A 22,458-nucleotide genomic window follows, 5' to 3' on the forward strand; every position below is an offset into this window, starting at 1 on the left:
GAGTTTCCCATACCTGGGCAGTGTGCTTATGACTGGCTCCAGTTTAACAGCAGAGGTCTCACTCCGAATCAGTCGAGCGGCAATATCTTTTCATCGGTTGCGTAACGCTGTGTGGAAGCTACCTGGTCTGTCGCTCCGCACTAAGCTTCAGGTCTTCTCGGCCACGGTCATTCCCTCCCTTCTCTACGCTTGCGAAACGTGGACCCCCCTAATGGAACATCTTCGCCGGTTAGAAACATTTAGGCTGGCCTGCCTACGATCCATCCTGGGTTTAACCAGACTGGATTGTGTGAGGAGCTCACAAATCCTTGAAAGATCTGGGCAGGGTCCCATCGGTGAGCTCCTCCGGCAGGCAAGGCTGCGATGGCTGGGTCATGTAGCCCGCATGCCCAGCCACCGCATGCCGAAACAGCTTTTGTTTGGCCGGATTGAGGGGGCTAAGCGGGCGCGGCACGGGCTAGAGAAGAGATGGAGTGATGTGGTACAGGAGGACGTGGAGCTGAGTGGACTTGCCGATGACTGGTACCAGCGGTGTCAAGATCGGCCTCTGTGGAGGAAGCTCGTGAAGGATGCTACTGGGCAGTTGGAGGCGGTCGCCCTCCAACAACAACGAAGGGCGGAGGAGCGACGCTCACAACAGCGAGCGGAGCGCCGGGTGGCTAAAGCACAGCAGGTTGGCACAGTAGGGGGCACAGGTGGTGCATCAGCCAGTCATCTCAGTCAGTCGACCCGTGGCACCTGGGTCTGCCCCGTGACCTCCTGCCAGCGGGCGTTCGACACTTCACGTGGCCTCAGGGTGCACATAGCCTGGCACAAGCGTCGTGGTGACGTCACCGCCACTTAGTGGCGAATGGCGGTTGTTGTTGTTGTTGTTGTGTGTCAGTAGCGGTAGTGTAGTGGTTAGCGCGCTGCGCTACGAACCCGGGAACCCGAGTTCGATTCCCGCTCGCGGCCAACATCAGTCACGATTATCTGAACCGGTCCTGGGCCTCCTCTAGGTCGACTCAACCTCAAATGAGTACCTGGTGCGGTGTGTAAAAACATCACCATCGGGAGACAAAGGCGGTCGGGCGTGGTGTTGGCCACCCACCCCCTCGTGTGCCGTGCCGGCCTTCATAGGTGCTACTCGCTAACAGCACTTGCCCCTACAGTCTTCTAAGACTACACGCGAGATCTTCGTGTGTAGGTGTCTCAAGGTCCTGAGACTCAGGGGGTCGTACGCGAGATGTTAACTACCTCGCCCGATTGACGGGAGGTCGATGCCTCGAATTTCGACTCAACGTGAGTCGTATTTGCCCCACTCAGGCTACACGGGCAGGGGGGGAGTGGGGTGGGGGGCAGTGTTGAGTCTATGGGCAGTGTTAGTCTATGGGCAGTGTTAGTCTATGGGTAGTGTTGAGTCAAAGGGTAGTGTTGAGTCTAAGGGTAGTGTTAGTCTATGGATAGTGTTGAGTCTATGGGCAGTGTTGAGTCTATGGGCAGTGTTAGTCTATGGGCAGTGTTGAGTCTATGGGTAGTGTTGAGTCTAAGGGTAGTGTTAGTCTATGGATAGTGTTAGTCTATGGGCAGTGTTAGTCTATGGGCAGTGTTAGTCTAGTGTTAGTCTATGGGCAGTGTTGAGTCTATGGGTAGTGTTGAGTCTAAGGGTAGTGTTGAGTCTAAGGGTAGTGTTGAGTCTATGGATAGTGTTAGTCTATGGGCAGTGTTAGTCTATGGGTAGTGTTAGTCTATGGGTAGTGTTAGTCTATGGGTAGTGTTAGTCTATGGGTAGTGTTGAGTCTATGGGTAGTGTTGAGTCTATGGGTAGTGTTGAGTCTATGGGTAGTGTTAGTCTATTGGTAGCGTTGAGTCTATGGGCAGTGTTAGTCTATGGGTAGTGTTAGTCTATGGGCAATGTTGAGTCTATGGGTAGTGTTAGTCTATGGGTAGTGTTAGTCTATAGTGTCAGTCTATGGGTAGTGTTAGTCTATAGTGTTAGTCTATGGTGCAGTGTTGAGTCTATGGGCAGTGTTGAGTCCATGGGTAGTGTTGAGTCTATGGGCAGTGTTGAGTCTATGGGTAGTGTTAGCCTATGGGTAGTGTTGAGTCTATGATTAGTGTTAGTCTAAGGGTAGTGTTAGTCTATAGTGTGAGTCTATGGGTAGTGTTGAGACTATGGGTAGTGTTGAGTCTATGGGTAGTGTTAGCCTATGGGTAGTGTTGAGTCTATGGGTAGTGTTAGTCTAAGGGTAGTGTTAGTCTATGGGCAGTGTTAGTCTAAGGGTATTGTCTATGGGCAGTGTTAGTCTATAGTGTTAGTCTATGGGCAGTGTTGAGTCTATGGGCAGTGTTGAGACTAAGGGTAGTGTGAGTCTATGGGCAGTGTTGAGACTAAGGGTAGTGTTGAGTTTAAGGGTAGTGTTGAGTCTAAGGGTAGTGTTGAGTCTATGGGCAGTGTTGAGACTAAGGGTATATTGAACTTTTTTCGCACCGTACATAGCCAGCCGCACTAATCGAACAAACTAAACACAAAAAGCAGTTCTAAAGAAATGAGTTTTCAATCTCCTAGATTATTTAAAAGTGCATCGTAGCTGCCCAGTGGGCTCCCTAATATGGCGGTATCTGTTAGGAGCCGTCCCAGAGAGAACCACGGGGGGTGGGGGATCACGGATCGCCTCTCGATTCATCCTCGAGTCGAGCTGCGGTCGTGGAGACGGTAGTGGTGGTGGAGGAGGAGCGGAGGTTCAGCCCAGGATGCTTTGGAGTTGAAGGTCACGTTGCAAGCTGATCCAGAATGACCCAGGGGTGACCCTGGGGTGACCCAGGGGTGACCAAGGGGTGACCCTGGACGTGACCCAGGGGTGACCAAGGGGTGACCCAGGGGATGACCCAGGGGTGACCCTGGGGTGACCCAGGACGTGACCCAGGGGTGACCCAGGAGGTGACCAAGGGGTGACCCAGGAGGTGACCCAGGGGTGACCCTGGGGTGACCCAGGACGTGACCAAGGGGTGACCCAGGAGGTGACCCAGGGGTGACCCAGGAGGTCACTCAGGGGTGACCCAGGAGGTGACTCAGGGGTGACTCAGAAGGTGACTCAGGGGTGACCCAGGAGGTCACTCAGGGGTGACCCAGGAGGTGACCCAGAGGTGACTCAGGAGGTGACCCAGGAGGTGACCCAGGAGGTCACTCAGGGGTGACTCAGGTGACCCAGGGGTGACCCAGGGGTAACCCAGGAGGTGACCCAGAGGTGACCCAGGTGACCAAGGGGTGACCCAGGAGGTGACCCAGAGGTGACCCAGGTGACCAAGGGGTGACCCAGGAGGTGACCCAGAGGTGACCCAGGGGTAACCCAGGAGTGATCAAGGGGTGACCAAGGAGTGACCGACAGATGACCAAAGGATGACCCAGGGGTGAGCCACGGGTGCCCCACGGATGACCAAGGGGTTTTCTGTTTTTCAGTTTCATTTATTAGGTATAGCCCTGTGAGCCATGCGGCTCTTGACTCGGGTGCAGCCGCAACAAACAAAAACATGAACAAGGAGTGACCAGAGGGTGACCAAGGGGTGATAGCCCCCCTCTGACCCCCACGGTGTCCTAAGGTGACCCAGGTGCGACCCCCAGGTTGATCACTCCCGGGTGAGACCCAAGGGGCTCACATGACGCTGCACTTTTGCTCGGCCGCCTGGCGCACCCCATGCAGAGTCTCCTGGGCCTTCTCCCGGAGAGAATCCACACCCTGCGGAGACACGGAGAGACACCATAACCACGCCCCCTCATTACCATAATCACGCCCTCACGGCCATAACCACGCCCCCTAATTAAACCAATCTCATTGCTCTAACCACGCCCCTCATTACAATAACCACGCCCGTTATTACGCCAACCACACCCAATCGGTAAACTAACCACGCCAATCATTACACTAACCACGCCCCTCATTTACAATAACCACGCCCCTCATTACAATAACCACGCCCCTCATTGCAATAACCACGCCCCTCATTACAATAACCACGCTCGTGATTACTTCAACCACGCCCAATCAGTAAACTAACCACGCCAATCTCGACACTAACCACGCCCCTCATTACACTAACCACGCCCCTCAATACACTATTAGCGGGTTAATGTGAGAGATTAGCATGTTAATGTGAGATATTAGCATGTTAATGTGAGATATTAGCATGTTAATGTGAGATATTAGCATGTTAATGTGAAAGATTAGCGGGTTAATGTGAAATATTAGCGGGTTAATGTGAAAGATTAGCATGTTGACGTGAGAGATTAGCATGTTGACGTGAGAGATTAGCGTGCTACTGTGAGCGATAAGCATGTAGATGTGAGAGATCAGCATGTTAATTTGAGAGATTAGCATGTTAATGTGAGAGATTAGCGTGTTAATGTGAGAGATTAGCATGTTAATTTGAGAGATTAGCGTGTTAATGTGAGAGATTAGCGTGTTAATGTGAGAGATTAGCGTGTTAATGTGAGAGATTAGCATGTTAATGTGAGAGATTAGCACGTTAATTTGAGAGATTAGCGTGTTAATGTGAGAGATTAGCGTGTTAATGTGAGAGATTAGCGTGTTAATGTGAGAGATTAGCGTGTTAATGTGAGAGATTAGCGTGTTAATGTGAGAAATTAGCGTGTTAATGTGAGAGATTAGTGTGTTAGTGTGAGAGATTGGCGTGTTAATGTGAGAGATTAGCGTGTTAGTGTGAGAGATTAACATGTTAATGTGAGAGATTAGCATGTTAATGTGAGATATTAGAATGTTAATGTGAGAGATTAACATGTTAATGTGAGAGATTAGCATGTTAATGTGAGAGATTAGCATGTTAATTTGAGAGATTAGCGTGTTAATGTGAGAGATTAGCGTGTTAATGTGAGAGATTAGCGTGGTAATGTGAGAAATTAGCGTGTTAATGTGAGAGATTAGTGTGTTAGTGTGAGAGATTAGCGTGTTAGTGTGAGAGATTGGCGTGTTAGTGTGAGAGATTAACATGTTAATGTGAGAGATTAGCGTGTTAATGTGAGAGATTAACATGTTAATGTGAGAGATTAGCATGTTAATGTGAGAGATTAACATGTTAATGTGAGATCGGTGAGCGGCCTCTATGGCGAGCGTGTTGAGGTGGCTATGTTAATGTGAGAGATTAGCATGTTAATGTGAGAGATTAGCATGTTAATGTGAGATATTAGCATGTTAATGTGAGAGATTAACATGTTAATGTTAGAGATTAGCATGTTAATGTGAGAGATTAGCGTGTTAATGTGAGAGATTAGCATGTTAATGTGAGATATTAGCATGTTAATGTGAGATATTAGCATGTTAATGTGAGAGATTAGCGTGTTAGTGTGAGAGATTAGCGTGTTAATGTGAGATTGGTGAGCGGCCTCTATGGCGAGCGTGCTGAGGTGGCTATGTTAATGTGAGAGATTGAACCTGTTAATGTAAGATCGGTGAGGCGAAAATACCAACTAACATCGTTACAGCCAGTTATGACTTAATAAAGTCGCTTATGACATGGAAATATATATAGCGGGCAAATACTCTAGACGTGTGATGTTGATTTGAATTTCGGAGGGAAAAATCCACACTACAGCAGGGAGAGAGACACGCAAACTCCAAGTATACAGCAGCAGGCGTCAGGGTCGGAATCGACCCCACGACTTCCTGTATACCAGGCGAGGGAGTTAACATCTCATAGCCACTGTGATGATGATGAGAGAGACACTGCAAACTCCAAATATACAGCAAAGGTCAGGCTTGGGATTGAACCCACGACCTCCTGTATACCAGGCGAGGTAGTTAACATCTCCCCACAGTGGGGAGACAAAGGCGGCTACGCGCGGGGGGGTGGGTAGTTGGTTACTGGCCACCCAACCACCACTGGCCATAGACTCAGTGTGCGACCTTCATAGGCGCTGCTACTCGCTAAACAGCACTTGGCCCCAACAGTCTGTTAAAGTACATTCTTGGTTCTTTCGGTAAAGTCACGTAGATAGAAAATAAACATGAAAAAAATATATATTTTTTAAAAGTTGAAAATGATAAAAGCAAAAAATCCACGACGCTTCAATCGCAACACAAGCGGCCTTTGTCAGACGTTTCAATCGCAACACAAGCGGTCTTGTCAGACGTTTCGTTCGCGACACAAGCGGCCTTCGTCAGGTCGCTTGTGTTGCGATCGAAACGTCGTGGCCTTTTTGCTTTTATTATTTTCAATTTATTATTTTGTATTTTATTTTACCATTGATTTAATTTTCTTCATTTTCACTTTCTATCTACGTGACTCTACCGGCAGAACCAAGAATATGAATTCCTGCAATCGCCAAAGTTTTTTTTTAAGTCAAAAGTCTGTCAAAGGCTACACGGGGGATCTTTGTCTTTGGTGTGCTGCCTGGTTGCCGGAGAGGACCGGATTGGGCAGGGAGTTGAGCAGCGACTTCTCCTTCTCCTCCTGCTGCTGCTGCTGCGCGGACCGAACCATCTTGGCCAGGTCCGGGGGGAGTTCCACTGCCCCCCCCGCGAGCTGCACTTTGGCAGCGTCCTGCTCGCTCTGTGGAGGCCCCCCGGCACGGGTGATGGGCGAGGGAGAGAGCGAGGAGAGGGAGCGGTGGCGCAGCGGTTAGCGCCCGCACGCCGCCCGTAAGGGGCGTGTCGGAATGCTACGACAATAAAAAACGATAGAAAAACACGACATGAGCGCAGAGTATAGGAAAGGTCAACAAATAACTTAAAGATAAATATATACAAATACAATTAAAACAATGTTTAAAAAAATAATCTTATCAGGTAAAAATGCAAATGAGTTATTAGCTTCTTCTTCTTCAGAAGCGACCAGGCAAATCACAAACTAAACTACTAAGCGATACATTTTACTGTGTAGGAACCTCCTGGTTACTACACCAGCCCACAGGGGATTATTGTGTCCGTCTGTTCGTCGTGCATCCAAAAATGGGAGGGGTGGGGCTGGGTGGGGAGGGGCTGGGTGGGGAGGGTGGGGAGGGGCTGGGTGGGGAGGGTAGGAGGGGTGGGGCTGGGTGGAGAGGGGCTGGGTGGGGGGTGGGAGGGGCTGGGTGGGGAGGGGCTGGGTGGGAGGGGAGGGGCTGGGTGGGGCTGGGCTGGTCACCCCGTGGTGCCCTTATAAAACTCAACGTTTAACCTACTCACGCCGGCTTGTGCCCGCCCTCAAAGTCGGGAATATTGTGCGGAATACACCACGTGGTGTCGTTGACCCTGGCCATTGAGCGAGCAACCCAACGTTCCTACCAGCTCCCTCCTTCGCAGGAGAATGTGTTATTTTATTTTACCAGGTCATGCCCCACTGAGCAATGTTGCTGTTTTTCAAAAGCGACCTGGCTTTCACAATCTAAACTACTAACTATAAACTAATTTTATTTTTTTACCAGGTAAGGCTCCACTGAGCTATGTTGCGAAGTGGGGCCTATCATCATCGCGTGGACATTCATAGCAGCCAAATAATCTAAAGGCATGCTTCGAAATGTGGAGAGAGATCTCCTAGAGAGAGAGAGAGAGAGGACGACTCAGAGGCACCAGCAGCAGATAGAAACACAGACGAGGAGTGAGAAAGCAGAAGCAGCAGCAGCCACGCGGTGCTGATGAGGAGCCGGCACTACCAACGATCGCCCTCCAAGCTCTGCGGTCCTCTACATATATGTCAAGGTGTTATCGGCCCAATCAATGGCGAGTGTTTATACACGCGGGAGGAGCAACACGGAGAACACCCAACGCGCGCGCGTGCGTGCGAGGGGGAAACACTCTATCCCGTTCCACGGCTTTGGTATTACCGCCTCCTGGCAGGGCCAGGGAGCACGGCTCCTCCTCGACACCCACTCACGGTAGGAAGGGAGTGTCGCCGCATCTTCTGTGCGTGTGTGTGTGTCTGATCCACCAAACTATCGCTTCTGCCTCCACAACAGTGCTCCAAGTCATTAAGGTTTCGAGGCTGACGTTTGGCAACTGTAACCTACAGCTCCCTCCACAGATTTTCTATGGGATTAAGGTCTGGAGACTGGCTAGGCCACTCTAGGACCTTAATGTGCTTCTTCTTGAGCCACTCCTTTGTTGCCTTGGCCATGTGTTTTGGGTCATTGTCATGCTGGAATACCCATCCACGATCCATTTTCAATGCCCTGGCTGAGGGAAGGAGGTTCTCACCCAAGATTTGACGGTACATGGCCCTGTCCATCGTCCCTTTGATGCGGTGAAGTTGTCCTGTCCCATTAGCAGAAAAACACCCCCAAAGCATAATGTTTCCACCTCCATGTTTGACGGTGTGGATGGTGTTATTGGGGTCATAGGCAGCATTCCTCCTCCTCCAAACACGGCAAGTTGAGTTGATGCCAAAGAGCTCCATTTTGGTCTCATCTGACCACAACACTTTCACCCAGTTGTCCTCTGAATCATTCAGATGTTCATTGGCAAACTTCAGACGGGCATGTATATGTGCTTTCTTGAGCAGGGGGACCTTGCAGGCGCTGCAGGATTTCAGTCTTTCACGGCGTAGTGTGTTACCAATTGTTTTCTTGGTGACTATGGTCCCAGCTGCCTTGAGATCATTGACAAGATCCTCCCGTGTAGTTCTGGGCTGATTCCTCACCGTTCTCATGATCATTGCAACTCCACGAGGTGAGATCTTGCATGGAGCCCCAGGCCAGAGGGAGATTGACAGTTCTTTTGTGTTTCTTCCATTTGCGAATAATCGCACCAACTGTTGTCACCTTCTCACCAAGCTGCTTGGCAATGGTCTTGTAGCCCATTCCTGCCTTGTCCGTGACATCATTGGATAGCTCTTTGGTCTTGGCCATGGTGGAGAGTTTGGAATCTGATTGATTGATTGCTTCTGTGGACAGGTGTCTTTTATACAGGTAACAAGCTGAGATTAGGAGCACTCCCTTTAAGAGTGTGTTCCTGATCTCAGCTCGTTACCTGTATAAAAGACACCTGGGAGCCAGAAATCTTTCTGATTGAGAGGGGGTCAAATACTTATTTCCCTCATTAAAATGCAAACCAATTTACAACATTTTTGACATGCGTTTTTCTGGATTTTGTTGTTGTTATTCTCTCTCACTGTTCAAATAAACCTCCCATTAAAATTATAGACTGATCATTTCCTTGTCAGTGGGCAAACGTACAAAATCGGCAGGGGATCAAATGCTTTTTTCCCCCCACTGTAAATATGAAAACACAATTTATTTCACTTGCATAGCTAAGTCATTATATTTTTTTCATTTGCTATACAGCCAGATAACAGACAAATCACTAACCTTAAACAGCCAGTCGTTCATAAAAGTTGAAGGCGGTATAGTACTATAGTGATAGAGCAAGTGCAGAATCACTGAACCGGAATTGATAGCTTGAAAGCGTTTAGCACGGGGTCCTTGAAAGTGCGGGGCCCGTAGCTACTACATTTGCTAATTTTGCTGCCAGGATAATCCGGCACTGGGAGTTGTGATGCACCTTTAAATCATCTCGATTGACAAACGCATTTCTTTAGAACTGCTATTCGTGTTTCGTTTGTTGTCCTTCACCCCGACGCACCTCCCATTAGCACGGTTTTGCCGCGTACGGTGCGAAAGAAGTCCGGCACACGTACCTTGGGCAGGCGGTACTTCTCCCTGAAGTGCGTCCTCACCGTGGCTCGCACGGCCTTCTTCTGCGTGAAGTGTGCGTCACGTTCCATCCTGGGGGGGGGGGGGAGGGGTCACGCGGGGGGAGGGGTCACGCGGGGGGAGGGGTCACGCGGGGGGAGGGGTCACGCGGAGGGGGAGGGGTCACGCGGGGGGAGGGGTCACGCGGAGGGTGAGGGGGTGGATCACGCGGGGGGGGGGTCACATGGGGGGCGGTCACGAGGGAGGGCAGTCACGCCAGAGGGGGGGGGGCGTGTCACGCCAGAGGGGGGGGGGGGGGTTACGCGGGAGGCGGTCATGCGGGAGGGGTCACGTGGAGGGTGGGGCACCTCCTCACTTCTCCTCACACCTCCTCGCTCCTCTTCACACCTCATCGCACCTCCTCACACGGCACTCACTTCTCCTCACATCCCACATCTCCTCACACCTTCTCACACCTCCCCACACCTCCTCACACGGCACTCACATCTCCTCACATCTCACTTCTCCTCACACCTCCTCACACCTCCTCACACCTCCTCACACGGCACTCACTTCTCCTCACATCTCACTTCTCCTCACACCTCCTCACACCTCCTCACATTTCCTCACACGGCACTCACTTCTCCTCACTTCTCACATCTCCTCACACCTCCTCACACCTCCTCACATGGCACTCACTTCTCCTCACACCTCCTCACACCTCCTCACACGGGACTCACTTCTCCTCACACCTCCTCACACCTCCTCACACGGCACTCACTTCTCCTCACACCTCCTCAGACCTCCTCACACGGCACTTACTTCTCCTCACACCTCCTCACACCTCCTCACACGGCACTCACTTCTCCTCACACCTCACTTCTCACTCCTCCTCACATCTCCTCACACCTCCTCACACCTCCTCACACGGCACTCACTCCTCCTCCTCCTCACATCTCACTTCTCCTCACACCTCCTCACACCTCCTCACTTCTCCTCACTTCTCCTCACACCTCCTCACACGGCACACCTCCTCACATCTCACTTCTCCTCACACCTCCTCACACCTCCTCACACGGCACTCACTTCTCCTCACATCTCCTCACACCTCCTCACACCTCCTCACACGGCACTCACTTCTCCTCACATCTCCTCACACCTCCTCACACGGCACACCTCCTCACACCTCCTCACACGGCACTCACTTCTCCTCACATCTCCTCACACCTCCTCACACCTCCTCACACGGCACTCACTTCTCCTCACATCTCCTCACACCTCCTCACACGGCACACCTCCTCACACCTCCTCACACGGCACTCACTTCTCCTCACATCTCCTCACACCTCCTCACACCTCCTCACACGGCACTCACTTCTCCTCCAGCAGCTGCTTCCGGTACTCCTCGAACTCCTCCCGCGTCATCCCCCCCCCACCCGCGGCCGCGTCGCCCCCCCCCTTGTCCCCGCCCCCCTCCCCCCCGCCCGCGAGCCCCCCAGTGAGGCTCTTCAGATGGCCCCCCACCATCGACTTCAACACAAAGGAGGCCATGGAGGTCGAGACGCTCGCTCCTTCAAGACGCTCGCTGCTTCAAGACGTGCTCCTTCAAGACGTGCTCCTTCAAGACGCTTCCTCCTTCAAGACGCTTCCTCCTTCAAGACACTCCTTCAGGACGCTCGCTCCTTTAAGACGTGCTCCTTCAAGTCATGCTCCTTCAAGACGTGCTCCTTCAAGACGTGCTCCTTCAAGACGTTCTCCTTCAAGACGCTCGCTCCTTCAAGATGCTCGCTCCTTCAAGACGCTCGCTCCTTCAAGACGTTCTCCTTCAAGACCTGCTCCTTTAAGACGTTCTCCTTCAAGACGCTTCCTCCTTCAAGATGCTCGCTCCTTCAAGATGCTCGCTCCTTCAAGACGTGCTCTTTCAAGACACTCCTTCAAGACGCTCGCTCCTTTAAGACGTGCTCCTTCAAGACGTTCTCCTTTAAGACGTGCTCCTTCAAGACACTCGCTCCTTCAAGACGCTCGCTCCTTCAAGACGCTTCCTCCTTCAAGATGCTCGCTCCTTCAAGATGCTCGCTCCTTCAAGACGCTCGCTCCTTTAAGACGTGCTCCTTTAAGACGTGCTCCTTCAAGACGCTCGCTCTTTCAAGATGCTTGCTCCTTCAAGACGCTTCCTCCTTCAAGACGCTCGCTCCTTCAAGATGCTTGCTCCTTCAAGACGTGCTCCTTCAAGATGCTCGCTCCTTCAAGACGTGCTCCTTCAAGACGTGCTCCTTCAAGACGCTCGCTCCTTCAAGACGCTCGCTCCTACAAGACGTGCTCCTTCAAAACACTCCTTCAAGACGCTCGCTCCTCCAAGACGTGCTCCTTCAAGATGCTCGCTACTTCAAGACGCTCGCTCCTTCAAGATGCTCGCTCCTTCAAGATGCTCGCTCCTTCAAGACAATGCTCCTCCAAGACGTGCTCCTTCAAGATGCTCGCTACTTCAAGACGTGCTCCTTCAAGATGCTCGCTACTTCAAGATGCTCGCTCCTTCAAGACGCTCGCTCCTTCAAGATGCTCGCTCCTTCAAGACAATGATCCTCCAAGACGTGCTCCTTCAAGATGCTCGCTACTTCAAGACGTGCACCTTCAAGATGCTCGCTACTTCAAGACGCTCGCTCCTTCAAGATGCTCGCTCCTTCAAGATGCTCGCTCTTTCAAGACAATGCTCCTCCAAGACGTGCTCGTTCAAGATGCTCGCTACTTCAAGACGTGCTCCTTCAAGATGCTCGCTACTTCAAGACGCTCGCTCCTTCAAGATGCTCGCTCCTTCAAGACGCTCGCTCCTCCAAGACGTGCTCCTTCAAGATGCTCGCTACTTCAAAACGTGCTCCTTCAAGATGCTCGCTACTTCAAGACGCTAGCTCCTTCAAGATGCTCGCTCCTTCAAGATGCTCGCTCCTTCAAGACAATGCTCCTTCAAGACGCTTGCTAATCAAGATGCTTGCTCCTTCAAGACGTGCTCCTTTAAGACGCTCGCTCCTTCAAGACGTGCTCTTTCAAGACACTCCTTCAAGACGCTCGCTCCTTTAAGACGTGCTCCTTCAAGACGTTCTCCTTTAAGACGTGCTCCTTCAAGACACTCGCTCCTTCAAGACGCTCGCTCCTTCAAGACGCTTCCTCCTTCAAGATGCTCGCTCCTTCAAGATGCTCGCTCCTTCAAGACGCTCGCTCCTTTAAGACGTGCTCCTTTAAGACGTGCTCCTTCAAGACGCTCGCTCTTTCAAGATGCTTGCTCCTTCAAGACGCTTCCTCCTTCAAGACGCTCGCTCCTTCAAGATGCTTGCTCCTTCAAGACGTGCTCCTTCAAGATGCTCGCTCCTTCAAGACGTGCTCCTTCAAGACGTGCTCCTTCAAGACGCTCGCTCCTTCAAGACGCTCGCTCCTACAAGACGTGCTCCTTCAAAACACTCCTTCAAGACGCTCGCTCCTCCAAGACGTGCTCCTTCAAGATGCTCGCTACTTCAAGACGCTCGCTCCTTCAAGATGCTCGCTCCTTCAAGATGCTCGCTCCTTCAAGACAATGCTCCTCCAAGACGTGCTCCTTCAAGATGCTCGCTACTTCAAGACGTGCTCCTTCAAGATGCTCGCTACTTCAAGATGCTCGCTCCTTCAAGACGCTCGCTCCTTCAAGATGCTCGCTCCTTCAAGACAATGATCCTCCAAGACGTGCTCCTTCAAGATGCTCGCTACTTCAAGACGTGCACCTTCAAGATGCTCGCTACTTCAAGACGCTCGCTCCTTCAAGATGCTCGCTCCTTCAAGATGCTCGCTCTTTCAAGACAATGCTCCTCCAAGACGTGCTCGTTCAAGATGCTCGCTACTTCAAGACGTGCTCCTTCAAGATGCTCGCTACTTCAAGACGCTCGCTCCTTCAAGATGCTCGCTCCTTCAAGACGCTCGCTCCTCCAAGACGTGCTCCTTCAAGATGCTCGCTACTTCAAGACGTGCTCCTTCAAGATGCTCGCTACTTCAAGACGCTAGCTCCTTCAAGATGCTCGCTCCTTCAAGATGCTCGCTCCTTCAAGACAATGCTCCTTCAAGACGCTTGCTAATCAAGATGCTTGCTCCTTCAAGACGTGCTCCTTTAAGACGCTCGCTCCTTCAAGACACTCGCTCCTTCAAGATGCTCGTTCCTTCAAGACGCTTGCTCCTTCAAGACGTGCTCCTTCAAGACGCTTGCTCCTTCAAGATGCTCGCTCCTTGAAGACGCTCGCTCCTTCAAGACGTGCGTCTTCAAGACGCTCGCTCCTTGAAGACGCACGCTCCTTCAAGACGTGCTTCTTCAAGACGTTCGCGCCTTCAAGAAGCTCGCTCCTTCAAGACGCTCGCTCCTTCAAGACGTGCTCCTTCAAGACGCTACTTCAAGATGCTCGTTCCTTCAAGGTGTGCTCCTTCAAGACGTGCTCCTTCAAGACGCTACTTCAAGATGCTCGTTCCTTCAAGACGTGCTCCTTCAAGACGTGCTCCTTCAAGATGCTCGCTCCTTCAAGACGTGCTCCTTCAAGACGCTCGCTCCTTCAAGACGCTCGCTCCTTCAAGATGCTCGCTCCTTCAAGACGCTCGCTCCTTCAAGACGTGCTCCTTCAAGATGCTCGCTCCTTCAAGACGCTCGCTCCTTCAAGATGCTCGCTCCTTCAAGACGTTCGCTCCTTCCAGATGCTCGCTCCTTCAAGACGCTCGTTCCTTCCAGATGCTCGCTCCTTCAAGACGCTCGCTCCTTCAACACGCTCGCTCCTTCAGGACGCTCGCTCCTTCAAGAAACGTGATTCAAGAGTTTTGTTTCTCTGTCGTCTGGCGACAATCCCTGGGAGCTCCGTCGCAAGGCAGTCACGTGGCACCATCAGCAGTGAAGAGTGTTTAGATGAGCTGTGAAGAGTGTTTAGATCAGCTGTGAAGAGTGTTTAGATCAGCAGTGAAGAGTGTTTAGATCAGCAGTGAAGAGTTTTTAGATCAGCAGTGAAGAGTGTTTAGATCAGCAGTGAAGAGTGTTTAGATCAGCAGTGAAGAGTGTTTAGATCAGCAGTGAAGAGTGTTTAGATCGGCAGTGAAGAGTGTTTAGATCAGCAGTGGAGAGTGTTTTGATCAGCAGTGAAGAGTGTTTTGATGAACAGTGAAGAGTGTTTAGATCAGCAGTGAAGAGTGTTTAGATCGGCAGGGAAGAGTGTTTTGATCAGCAGTGAAGAGTGTTTAGATCAGCAGTAAATCGTTTTTGATCAGCAGTGAAGAGTGTTTTGATCAACATTGAAGAGGGTTTTGATCAGCAGTGAAGAGTGTTTTGATCAGCAGTGAAGAGTGTTTTGATCAGTAGTGAAGAGTGTTTTGATCAGCAGTGAAGAGTGTTTTGATCAGCAGTGAAGAGTGTTTGGTCAGCAGTGAAGAGTGTTTTGATCAGCAGTGAAGAGTGTTTAGATCAGCAGTGAAGAGTGTTTTGATCAGCAGTGAAGAGTGTTTAGATCAGTAGTGAAGAGTGATTTGATCAGCAGTGAAGAGTGTTTTGATCAGCATTGAAGAGTGTTTTGGTCAGTAGTGAAGAGTGTTTTGATCAGCATTGAAGAGTGTTTTGATCAGCAGTGAAGACTGTTTTGATTAGCATTGAAGAGTGTTTTGATCAGCGGTGAAGAGTGCTTTGATCAGCAGTGAAGAGTGTTTTGATCAGCAGTGAAGAGTGTTTTGATCAGCAGTGAAGAGTGGTTTGATCAGCAGTGAAGAGTGTTTTGATCAGCAGTGAGGAGTGTTTTAAACTGCAGTGAAGTGTGTTTTGATCAGCGGTAAAGAGTGTTTTGATCAGCAGTGAAGAGTGTTTTGATCAGCAGTGAAGAGTGTTTTGATCAGTAGTGAAGAGTGTTTTGATCAGCAGTGAAGAGTGTTTTGATCAGCGGCGAAGAGTGTTTTGATCAACAGTGAAGAGTGTTTTGATCAGCAGTGAAGAGTGTTTTGATCAGCGGTGAAGAGTGTTTTGATCAGCAGTGAAGAGTGTTTTGATCAGCGGTGAATAGTGTTTAGATCAGCAGTGAAGAGTGTTTTGATCAGCAGTGAAGAGTGTTTTGATCAGTAGTGAAGAGTGTTTTGATCAGCAGTGAAGAGTGTTTTGATCAGCGGTGAAGAGTGTTTTGATCAGCAGTGAAGAGTGTTTTGATCGGCAGTGAAGAGTGTTTTGATCAGCAGTGAAGAGTGTTTTGATCAGCGGTGAAGAGTGTTTAGATCAGCAGTGAAGAGTGTTTTGATCAGAAGTGAGGAGTGTTTAGATCAGCAGTGAAGAGTGTTTAGATCAGCGGTGAAGAGTGTTTTGATCAGCAGTGAAGCATGTTTTGATCAGCAGTGAAGAGTGTTTTGATCAGCGGTGAAGAGTGTTTTGATCAGCAGTGAAGAGTGTTTTGATCAGCGGTGAAGAGTGTTTAGATCAGCAGTGAAGAGTGTTTTGATCAGTAGTGAAAAGTGTTTAGATCAGCAGTGAAGAGTGTTTTGATCAGCAGTGAAGAGTGTTTAGATCAGCAGTGAAGAGTGTTTTGGTCCGCAGTGAAGACTGTTTTGATCAGCAGTGAAGAGTGTTTTGATCAGCAGTGAAGAGTGTTTTGATCAGTAGTGAAGAGTTTTTTGATCAGCAGTGAAGAGTGTTTAGATCAGCAGTGAAGAGTATTTTGATCAACAGTGAAGAGTGTTTTGATCAGTAGTGAAGAGTGTTTTGATCAGCAGTGAAGAGTGTTTTGATCAGCAGTGAAGAGTGTTTTGATCAGTAGTGAAGCGTGTTTTGATCAGCGGTGAAGAGTGTTTTGATCAGCAGTGAAGAGTGTTTTGATCAGTAGTGAAGAGTGTTTTTATCAGCAGTGAAGAGTGTTTTGATCAGTAGTGAAGAGTGTTTTGATCAGCAGTGAAGAGTGTTTTGATCAGCAGTGAAGAGTGTTTAGATCAGCAGTGAAGAGTGTTTTGATCAGCAGTGAAGAGTCTTTTGATCAGTAGTGAAGAGTGTTGATATAAGGCGATTGCTAATGGGTTGTGTTGCTGTTGTAATGTTGCGCTGCGACTCCCTTGCTGCTGCTGCGAGGCCTCCTGGTCTTGCTACTGCCGATGCTGCTGCTGCTGATGCTGCTGCTGATGCTGCTGCTGATGATGCTACTGCCGATGTTGCTGATGATGCTGCTGATGATGCTGCTGATGCTGCTGCTTGTGATACTGCTGATGATGCTGCTGCTGATGCTGCTGCTGGTGATGATGCTGCTGATGCTGAAGATACTGCTGCTGATGATGATGCTGAAGATGCTGCTGCTGCTGATGCTGCTGCTGATGATGTTGCTGCTGGTGATGCTGTTGATGCTGCTGAAGATGTTGGTGATGCTGCTGCTGCTGATGATGATGATGCTGCTGATGCTGTTGCAGGTGATGCTTGTGATGCTGCTGATGATGAAGCTGCTGCTGGTGATGTTGCTGATGATGCTGCTGCTGATGATGCTGCTGATGATGCTGCTACTCCTGAAGGTGCTGATGTTGTTACACTTGCTGATACATCTGCCGCAGTTGCAGATACTGGCTAGGCTGCTGCTGCCGCTGCTGATGATACTGCTGCTGCTGCTGATTCTACTGCTGCTGATACCACTTTTGCTGTTGTTGTTGTCGATGCGGCGATTTGGACTGTGTGCGGATGACGATGACTATGACGACCGTGATGATGCTGCTGCTGTGAGGGATGAGTCTGGATTTGTGGTCACGTGGCGAGGTTAATCTTTCTCTAATCCCAGAGAATTCGCAACACAGCAACACGTGTGTGTGTGTCTGTGTGTACCGACCACGAAAGACAAAGCTCCCCCGTATAGCCTTAGCAGGCTGTTAGGGGCAAGTGTCACCGATGAAAGTCAGCACGGCGCATACAAAGCGGTGGAAATGTGGCACCGCGCCCGGCCGCCTTTGTCTCTCTCCATAGCTGGTGATATGTACACGCCACACCCAGGTACTCATTTAAGGTTTTTAGTCGACCTAGGAGAGGCCCAGGACCGTTTCAGGATATTTTTTAACCAATTTTAGTTGGCTAGTTGGCTGCGCGCAGGAGTTTGTATGTTCTCCCCCTGCTCTGCAGAGTTGTGAGTGAGTGAGATAGTGAGTGAGTGAGATAGTGAGTGAGATAGTGAGTGAGTGAGATAGTGAGTGAGTGAGATAGTGAGTGAGTGAGATAGTGAGTGAGTGAGATAGTGAGTGAGTGAGATAGTGAGTGAGATAGTGAGTGAGTGAGATAGTGAGTGAGCAAGATAGTGAGTGAGCGAGATAGTGAGTGAGCGAGATAGTGAGTGAGATAGTGAGTGAGATAGTGAGTGAGTGAGATAGTGAGTGAGCGAGATAGTGAGTGAGTGGAGTTTGTGTGTTCTCCCCCTGTTGTAGAGTGTGAGTGAGCGAGTGTGAATGAGTGTGAGCGAGTGAGTCAGTGTGAATGAATGAGTGGGCAGAGGTCTCAACTCCGAATCAGTTGGGGGCATTATCTTTTCATCGGCTGCGTAATGCTGCTCAATGGAAGCTACCCGGTCTGTCGCTCCAAACGAAGCTTCGGAATTTTCTCGGCCACGGTCATGCCCTCCCTTCTCCATGCTTGTGAAACGTGGACCCCTCCCCCCTCCTCTAATGGCACATCTGCGCCGGTTAGAAAAATTCAGGCTGGACCTGTCTACGATCCATCCTGGGTTCAACCTGGCTTGATTATGTGAGGAGCTCACAAATCCTTGAAAGATCTGGACCCATTCCCATCAGTGAGCTCCTCCGGCAGTCGAGGCTGCGTTGGCTGGGTCCTGTAGCCCGCATGCCCAGCCACCGCATGCCCAAGCAGCGTCTGTTTGGCCGCATAGAGGGGGCTAAATGGGCGTGGCACAGGCTGGAGAAGAGATGGAGTGTGGTGGTACAGGAGGACGTGGAGCAGAGTGGACTTGCCGATGACCGGTACCAGCGGTGTCAAGATCGGCCTCTGTGGAGGAGGCTCGTGAAGGACGCTACTGGGCAATTGGAGGCAGTCGCCCTCCAACAACAACGGAGGGCGGACGAGCGACGCTCACAACAACGAGCGGAGCGCCGTTGCGGCTAAAATACGGCAATTTGGTATAGCTGGTGGTGCATCTACCGGTCACCTCAGTCAGCCAACCCGTGGCACCTGCTGGGTCTGTCCCGAGACCTCCTGCACCTAGCCTGACACAGTAAGGGGGGTACAGCTGGTGGTGCATCTATCGGTCATCTCAGTCAGCCAACCCGTGGCAACTGCTGGGTCTGTCCCGAGACCTCCTGCACCTAGCCTGGCACAGTGGGAGGGTACAGCTGGTGGTGCATCTTTCGGTCATCTCAGTCAGCCAACCCGTGGCACTTGCTGGGTCTGTCCCGAGACCTCCTCCTGTCAGCAGCGAGCCTTCAATACTTCACGCGATAGCCTCAAAGTGCACCTGGCCTGGCACAGGCCCCCGTGGTGACGTCACCGGCTGTGTTGGTATTGGAATTTGTATTCTCTCACCCCTGTTCTGGATGAGTTTCCTCGGCGCTGCCCCGTTCCCTCCCATAGCTAAACCCACACACACAGTGGAACTGCTCTTTGGACAAACCATACCACCCCTCGCCACCCCCCCCCCCCCATGCTGAAAAATGCCTTGCAAATCACTCAGTTGGCATCACACACAGCGGCAGCAGCAGCAGAAGTATTAGCAGAAAACCCTTCGCTGCCTTCCTCCAGATAGAAATCTTGGCAGGACCCTCCAGAAATAAAAATCACTCCTGAGACTGAGCAAGCACGCGGAGCTCTAAGAGTGGTGCCGGCACGCCTTGGAGCACAGTCAAATGGCCGTGCCACCATCACAGCCGTGCCGTGTTCACAGCCGTGTCGCCTTAATAGCCGTGCCACGTTCCCAGCCGTGCCACCATCACAGCCGTGCCACCATCACAGCCGTGTCGCCTTAATAGCCGTGCCATCATCACAGTCGTGTCGCCTTAACAGCCGTGCCACGTTCCCAGCCGTGCCACCATCATAGCCGTGCCACCTTCACAGCCGTGCCACCATCACAGCCGTGCCACCCTCACAGCTGTGCCACCATCACAGCCGTGCCACCTTCACAGCCGTGCCACCTTCACAGCCGTGCCACCTTCACAGCCGTGCCACCATCACAGCCGTGCAGTGTTGACAGCCGTGCCACCATTACAGCCGTGCCACCATCACAGCCGTGCCACCATCACAGCCGTGCCGCCTTAACAGCCGTGCCGCGTGAATGTGGATGAAGCCTGCAGGGTGAACAGCCTGGTGTGCCCGTGCCGTGCCACGCTGAGCGATTATAATAATAATTACATTGTATACTGGACTAATATGGGTCTCGATAATCTCTGGGTCTCTATGAATCTATGTCTGTCTCTATGACCATGGGTTTCCATGGATTTCTAGTGGATCTCTACAGGTCTCTGGGTCTCTATGGATCTCTACGGGTGAGTCAGTGGCTATTATCTGAACAAGTCCTGGGCCTCCCCTCGGTCGACTCAGCCTTTAAACGAGTGCTGTACCTGGAGCGACGGAGGCACGTGTGAACGTCGTCACTGGGAAGACAAAGGCGGCCGGGCGTGGTGACCACCACCGCATCCGCTCGTACCTTCACAGGTGCTACTCGCTAACAGCACTCTCCCCCCACAGCATGTCGAAGGCTACACGGGAGATCGTTGTGTTTCGGCTGGAGTTTGTGTGTTCTGGATGGGGTTTTTGTTCCCGATGAATTCCTCCCACCGCTAAACATGAAACGAACAACAGCACAAAAGAAAGCCGTCTCTGGTGTGGGCCAATCAGTTTCAAGGACGATGGATTTTTTTATTATTATCAGAGTTTGTTTTTTTGTTTGCATTTTGACCACAAGTATTGTGGTTAATGCACACATGATTCCTTGTATAAAGGTTTCAGTTCTGTTGCCAGAGAAAAGGGGAAAAAACCCCTATTATTATATTTAACGGCTATTGGACAAATCAACCACATGGGGAATGTGGTTGTAACGTTCTGACCCCGTGTCCCGACTGGATATCTGTAAAAAAAAAGAAAGAGTTTCATAGCTCATCGGATTCTTTCTTCGGTGTCAATAAATATTCTGATTCTGATGATTCACAACGCGGGTAACAACTCCGATAGGGTTGTCCATAATGAAGTTTTTTTTTGTTGTTGTTGTGGGTTAGATCACATGAATATGAGTGTGTCGCAAAACCCGCCACCACCCGACACGGCTAATAAGTCAAGGGGTTTGTCACGTAAACAAAACGTGGCAAATTAGTGAATTAGTTCTGCACTAAAGCGGTTTGTGTGTTGGAGAGTAAACCCACTGCAAACAATTTACAATGAGTACGGTGACGCAACGCTTGGCGTGGCAACAACCAGCATCATCAGGCGATTTTCCACACTTGTGAAGACTTCTTCACAATTGTGAAGACTTCTTCACAATTGCGAAGACCTCAATTCTGGCAAATCGCCACACCGCTGTGCTGAAGTTGACTCGCATCGCCATCGTCACCATCATCGGGCGGCGCTTCCAGATGCGCTTCTGCGGCCGTCTGGAACGCTCTTGCCTTCAGGTATTAGGAAGCCAATGGGGAGCTGTCAGTGCCGGATTAAGATCGTGCGAGGCCTGTAGCAAATGTTATGAAGGGGCCCTAAATAAGTAAAAAAAATAAACCACGTAAATATTAAAACGCAAACTTTAACTTGCATAGTAAAGTAATTGTATTTTTCTTTTCATTTACTATACAGCCAGATAATACGACAAATCGCTAAGCTTAAGCACCCAGTCGTTCATAAAAGTTGAAGGCGTTATAGTACTATAGTGATAGAGCAGGTGCAGAATCACTGAACCGGAATTGATCGCTTTAAAGCGTTTAACGCGGGAACCTTGAAAGTGCGGGGCCTGTAGCTACATTTGCTAATTTTTCTGCTAGGAGAATCCGGCACTGGGAGTTGTGATGCACCTTTTAATCATCGCGATTGACAAACGCATTCCTTTAGAATTGCTATTCGTGTTAAGTTTGTTGTCCTTCTCCCCCCCCCCCTCCCAACACCTCCGATGAGCACGGTTTGCTACGTACGGTGCGACAGAAGTTCAGCACACGTACAAGCCGCAACGAATTGTCATGCGTTGCGTACGTTACACAAACCCCCTTACTAAATGGCTGTGTCGGGTGGCGGCGGCGCGTGTTTGACGACACATTCATATCTACGCGATTTAAGCCCCACCAATAAAGCCTCATTCATTATGGATGATGTTTGTCGCGAAAACTCGACTACTGCAACTACGACTGACTACCGCACGTGGTAAACTCGTAGAGGTTGGCCCAAGCTGAGGTCGATGGGACTGCCGCGGATTTCCGTGCGCCCTGTTAATGCCTCGCGAAACGCCACCCAGCAGTCGCTGCGTCTACGAGCACAAAGACAAAGATCCCCTCACACACCCCACACACACACATAGACACACACACACACCCCACACACACACCCACACATAGACACACACACACCCCACACACACACACCCCACACACACACCCACACACACACCCCCCACACACATAGACACACACACACCCACACCGAAACACCCCCCCCCACACACCCACACACACATAGACACACCCACACACACACACACCCCACACACACACCCACACACACACATCCACCACACACACACACACCCACTCACACACATAGACACACCCACACACACACACACCCCACACACACACCCACACACACCCCACACACACACACACCCACACACACATCCACTTATCCACACACATAGACACACACACTCACACACACCCCCCCCCACACACACCCA

General features: G+C 50.7%; 1 protein-coding gene across 1 annotated transcript; it reads right to left on the reverse strand.

The window, feature by feature from the left end:
- Nucleotides 1–2,205: 2,205 nt before the first annotated feature.
- On the reverse strand, nucleotides 2,206–17,659 carry LOC116938001 (complexin-3-like). The gene is made up of 4 exons (XM_032945161.2): nucleotides 10,974–17,659; nucleotides 9,604–9,691; nucleotides 6,403–6,543; nucleotides 2,206–3,716 (listed from the first exon to the last, which is right to left on the reverse strand). The coding sequence occupies exons 1-4, from the start codon at nucleotides 11,147–11,149 to the stop codon at nucleotides 3,633–3,635; spliced, it is 489 nt and encodes a 162-aa protein (XP_032801052.1). The 5' UTR covers nucleotides 11,150–17,659; the 3' UTR covers nucleotides 2,206–3,632.
- Between the last annotated feature and the right edge of the window lie 4,799 nt (nucleotides 17,660–22,458).

The sequence above is a fragment of the Petromyzon marinus genome, chromosome 57, assembly GCF_048934315.1.
Source record: "Petromyzon marinus isolate PM22_M1 ecotype Great Lakes invasive population chromosome 57, UKy_Petmar_22M1.pri1.0, whole genome shotgun sequence".
NCBI lineage: Eukaryota > Metazoa > Chordata > Hyperoartia > Petromyzontiformes > Petromyzontidae > Petromyzon > Petromyzon marinus.

Coding starts and splice junctions, on each gene's coding strand:
- LOC116938001 (XM_032945161.2), bottom strand. CDS start 11,149: ATGGCCTCCTTTGTGTTGAAGTCGATGGTGGGGGGCCATCTGAAGAGC. Junction 6,544..9,603: donor AGAAGTACCGCCTGCCCAAG/GTACGTGTGCCG, acceptor GGGCCTCCACAG/AGCGAGCAGGACGCTGCCAA. Junction 3,717..6,402: donor TCAACTCCCTGCCCAATCCG/GTCCTCTCCGGC, acceptor GTGTCTCCGCAG/GGTGTGGATTCTCTCCGGGA.